The sequence below is a fragment of the Gekko japonicus genome, unplaced genomic scaffold (genome assembly GCF_001447785.1).
Source record: "Gekko japonicus isolate JY-2015 unplaced genomic scaffold, Gekko_japonicus_V1.1 scaffold2009, whole genome shotgun sequence".
NCBI classification, from domain to species: Eukaryota; Metazoa; Chordata; class Lepidosauria; order Squamata; family Gekkonidae; genus Gekko; species Gekko japonicus.
The window spans coordinates 244234-249361 of NW_015174327.1; the positions used below are offsets into that span (position 1 = coordinate 244234).

The window sequence follows — 5128 nt, forward strand, 5'->3', positions numbered from 1 at the left end:
AGGACATCTCAAAGATTAGAGCCAGAGGCTCTGAAATAACATCTGCAATTTCTTTTAGCACCCTGGGGTGCAAGCCATCTGGCCCTGGAGATATGAAAGTATTTAAGGCAGCTAGATGCTCTCTAACCATTTCCTTATGTATCCTGGACTGGCAGTTCCTCCTTCCTTCATATGCCCTGCATTCTTCAGTTTGTATACAGCTCACCTTATGGTTAAAGACCGATGCAAAGTTGAGTAATTCCGCTTTGTCTTCATCCCTTGTTAATACTTGACCGTCTTCCCCTAGCAATGAGCTTACCCCATCCCTGTTCTTCTTTTTGCTCCGAACATAGGCATAGAAATTTTTCTTGTTGTTTTTAGCATCCCTCGCAAGCCTCAGCTCCATCTGCACTTTAGCCTTTCTGACACCATCCCTACAGATTCGAGCTTGCTTTTTGTATTCACCCTCAGTAATCTGACCCATTTCCTGTACATTTCTCTTTTTAGTCTCAGCTCTTTAGAGAGTTCCTTGTTCAGCCACCTTGGCTTCATTACCCATCTCCCACCGTTCTTTCTTGCCGGAACAGTTTGAGATTGTGCCTTAAGCACTTCATTTTTCAGCATCACCCATCCTTCCTGTGCAGATTTCCCCCTCAGCATTTCCAGTCACGGGATCCACGGGAGAAGGCAGCTGTATTATAAATGCCCTTGTACAAACCAATGGTGCAACCACTTTTGGAATACTGCATACCATTCTGGTCGCCCAAAGAGAAAATGAGATAGCGAGAACCTTCTCCCAGTCTCTTATAAGACTAGAATGTGCAGGCACCCAATGATGCTGGTGGGCGGCACATGCAGGGAGAACATCTTTATGTAATGCATAACTAGCTTATGAAATTCACTGATGGACTTCACCGACACAAGATGAAAGCCACTACCTTAAATTGTTTTTGGAGAGGAGTGAGCTTCCCAGAGGTCTCTGACTGGCCCCTATCAAATACAGGATGCTGGAACTGATGGTCTATTCCAGACGGCTCTTCTAATTGGCCTAAGCAAAACCGTTTTTAAGAAACAACCAAGGCCAGGGACAAAAAAAACCCAGTCTTCTAATATCAGGTGAATAGTATGCAACACTTTAGGAATCTTGAAGGATGAAAAAAAAACTTATAAAAATGTAGATTTATTTAATAGTAATATAGAATGGTATTGTCCAGTAGCTTTAAGCAGCAAAACTATTTTACCTTCTTAACTTTAACACCATCCTTTGGGGTTTGCTTTGTTGTAAGATTGTATCCAATCATCTGTTGAGCAAGTTGTCCTACAACCGTAGGGCTAAGGGGGGGGAGAAGAAGGGGGGGGGAAACACATCAATACGTACGTACATAAGTGCCATCAAGACTAATAGAGACCCCAGCAAGGGGCTTTTCAAGGCCAGTGAGAAGCAGAGGTGGCTTGCCTTTGCCTTCCACTGCAAAGTCTTCCTTGGTGGTCTCCCATCCAAGTACTGACCCTGCTTAGCTTCCCAGACCTGCTGAGATCAGGCTATACCATGCTGCCTTCCCTCGCAAACAAATCAATACACAGACATCTGTAAAGGTTGTTGATTTTCTGCATGGGCATTCTCATATTGTTGTAAAGTCTGAGGACTTACTCCTTAGTGAGATGCACACCTCCTTTGAGTCCACTGCTGAAAACACCCTTTCCTCTTCCTCCAGCTAAGATTTGAGCCTTCAATACAATTTCTGCAGCCTCTGTAAGAAAAAGAGTGGGGAAATCACATTGTTGTATTATCAAATTATTTATTAAACTACAGCTAATTTTACAATACGATTTTTGTATACTTTATGTATATTTTCGTATATTTGTATAACAAATACATAAACAAACCAATATAACTTAAATTGTAGGCATCCGCTGTGATCCATGGGCAAGAAAATCCAAATACAAAAGTTGTGCAATTTTTTGAACTATTATGAACAATCAATAAATCATAAAACATGACCACAAGTCTTCAAGTACCACAAACCTCTTCATCAGGCTGAATGCTTGTTGTTGTTGTTGTTTTAAAGTAAGAAAGGAAGCAGCATGTTGGAAGAGCTCCGAATTCTTCAGGTTTGGTAGCTTTGCTACCAGGAGGGGCTGCAGACTTAATTAGAAATTCTCAGCCAGTCATCAGAATTTGGCTTCATATAGTCACATACCTAGACATGTTCCAACACAAATGTATGCAGTGATAGAGACACAGAATGAGCTATACAGACTGGTAAACATTGGTCTGATGTGTGCCCAACAGTGCGATGCAGAGTCCACAAAGAAGTACATTATATTTATTTATATTTATTTATTTATTATTTCAACTTGATATACCGCCCTAACCCCCGTAGGGGTCTCTGGGCGGTTTACATTTTTGGGTGCTAGTCACATATTTGAATCCTAACTAAGGCCACATCAATTCAATGGAAGGGGCTGCCTACCGGCACCCTGGTGGAGGCTGGTGTCATTCTTTCGGCTCGGTGAGAGCTATTACTGATATTTCCCCTGACTTTTACCTCCATAAGTGCTTCTTATGTAATTTATATCCAAACCTGTCTTAACAGCAAAGTGATAAACATACAAAAGTAGTTTCCACAAACAACTGAGATATAAGTTTACCAGCAGTTAGAAGAATTTTTTTTGAACACCAAGAATGAGTCGCTAATGTCCCTATTTTATGAGAAAATGATGCATTATGAAACAGTTTTCAAACTTTCCCTATGGAGGACCAACTGAGCTGCAAACATGTAACAGTAATTTACTTGACATCAACATCATGTAACAGGAAAAGGGTGATCCAGCCTTATGATTGCCCCAGGGTCAAAGGCAGTATCACTGGCCAGCACACCAGAAGAGCTGGGGACAGGAAACTTAAAGCAACCACCAGATAGGGAGGAACAAGACAGCCACAGCCATGGAAGAATCCTCATCTTGTTAGGCTGTCTGCAAACAAAGAAAACAAGGAAACTTGCTATTTATACACAGCAGGCCCATCCAAAATGGCAGACCTACCCACCCCAGCCTTGGACGGTTGCCCTCCTCCAAATATGCAAATTCCCCTTTTAAATGGAACTAACTACAGCCAGACTGAGAGCTGCATTAAAGATGCATTTTGCCACTGATGCACTTGATAAGGATTTTCGCACTCAATGCTACAGCAGAATTGTTCATTTTAACTTCTGTCTCAGATCATGAAAATTCTTTGTTTGTTGACTGTGCTAATGCAAGGGAATGTGGCTCCTGCTCCAAGACCAATATAGCAAGAAAATGCAGACTCAAACCCTATTTATAAAACAAAGACTTTACAGCTTCAGAATGAATGAAAGAGAATCAATTTCTGTACATTTAAATAATATCATGGTAACAGTACCAAAATTGAAATTTTCAGGGGTGACTTTAGATGACAAGTACATCATAGCAGCCATTTGTAATAGCTTTCCCAGATCTTTCTCCGGTCAAATTGATAACTATTTGTCCTAGCCTACTTAAAAGATGAAGAAAGCAGAAAAGAAATGTCTGAAGCAAACAGTAAAATGTCTGTACTGAGAGTGAAACTTGGAAATAGAGACACTGTATGCTTTCTTTGTAAGTGTTGGATCCCCAAGCATCGAGAATAAATCCACGTTTTCAATAAAAGCAAAATTTATTTCAAAGCGTTGAAGACATACTCAAACACGTTCTTTGTTAGAACTGGGGATACACAGGTAGGGCGAGCATAATAAAGGAAATTCAAACAGATACATATCCAATGAATAATATTCCCGCTGGCGGGCTAATGAAACGGTTGCGCGCCCAGTCCATGGGAACCAGGCAGAACATCAGACAAAACACAGGTGCAGTTCTCATGAGATAGCAATAGGCAAGCATTACAGCATCTTCTCCCCCACACATCCACCAGTAGTTATCTTATGCATTCCAGCACAGAAGCAGGATAGTAGAAACAAGCCGGGTGCAACAGGGTAAAGATATGTACACAGAGGTCACAGAAAACAGAATGGCAGCTTGCTGACATACTGCCCCCCTTAAAATACATCTAAAACACACCTCCCGGGTCGGGCGGGAGATCTCCCGGGCTGGGCGGGAGACCTCCCGGTTTGTCCGGGAACCTCTTGTGGAAACTACGGATCAGGTAAGGGGCCCGAATATCCCCTTCTTCCACCCATTCGCGGTGCTGGGGACCGAAATCAACCCATTCGATAAGGTACCATAATTTACCACGTTTCAATTTACAATCAAGGATATCAGCGATCTCGAAATGTTCATCCCCTTCCAAAATGACAGGTGGAGGAGGAGTAACTGATGGTCTCCAGGGAGACGGGCCAGGATCTTTCTTCAACAGGCTCATATGAAAAACGGAATCCCCAGTTCTAACAATATGTTGGATCCCCAAGCATCGAGAATAAATCCACGTTTTCAATAAAAGCAAAATTTATTTCAAAGCGTTGAAGACATACTCAAACACGTTCTTTGTTAGAACTGGGGATACACAGGTAGGGCGAGCATAATAAAGGAAATTCAAACAGATACATATCCAATGAATAATATTCCCGCTGGCGGGCTAATGAAACGGTTGCGCGCCCAGTCCATGGGAACCAGGCAGAACATCAGACAAAACACAGGTGCAGTTCTCATGAGATAGCAATAGGCAAGCATTACAGCATCTTCTCCCCCACACATCCACCAGTAGTTATCTTATGCATTCCAGCACAGAAGCAGGATAGTAGAAACAAGCCGGGTGCAACAGGGTAAAGATATGTACACAGAGGTCACAGAAAACGGAATGGCAGCTTGCTGACAGTAAGGAACGTGGGCATATAGCAAAATATTGCAGATCAAAGGGTATGGAGGATCAAAACTGCTATTGACCATGAAAGAGGAAATACTAAATATAATAAGAAATCTGCTGAAAGACATGTGTTTGCTATCGGTGAATCAAATCAAAATCTTAAGGATTACTGGCTTCTAGACAGTGGAAGTTTCAGCCATTTATCCAATATGAAGTAAGCTTTATTGAATTAGGCAAACAAAAAAAGGCCTACCCTACTACAAGTTAATGGGCAAGTTGTATGTGTTGTAGTGGCTCTGTCTTGTTGAAAGTTTTAGATACAAATCAAGA

The 5128-nt window shown here is 41.8% G+C and overlaps 1 protein-coding gene across 1 annotated transcript in view; it reads right to left on the reverse strand.

Moving 5' to 3' along the window:
- Positions 1 to 1724, reverse strand: part of SUCLG2 (succinate-CoA ligase, GDP-forming, beta subunit) — a 133834-nt gene extending 132110 nt beyond the window's left edge. Inside the window, exons 1-2 of the mRNA XM_015424237.1 lie at positions 1631 to 1724; positions 1221 to 1311 (exon numbers count right to left, since the gene is read on the reverse strand). Coding sequence (XP_015279723.1) covers positions 1221 to 1280 — 60 coding nt within the window. The 5' untranslated portion in view covers positions 1281 to 1311; positions 1631 to 1724. The remainder of the gene's footprint in view (positions 1 to 1220; positions 1312 to 1630) is intronic.
- Between the last annotated feature and the right edge of the window lie 3404 nt (positions 1725 to 5128).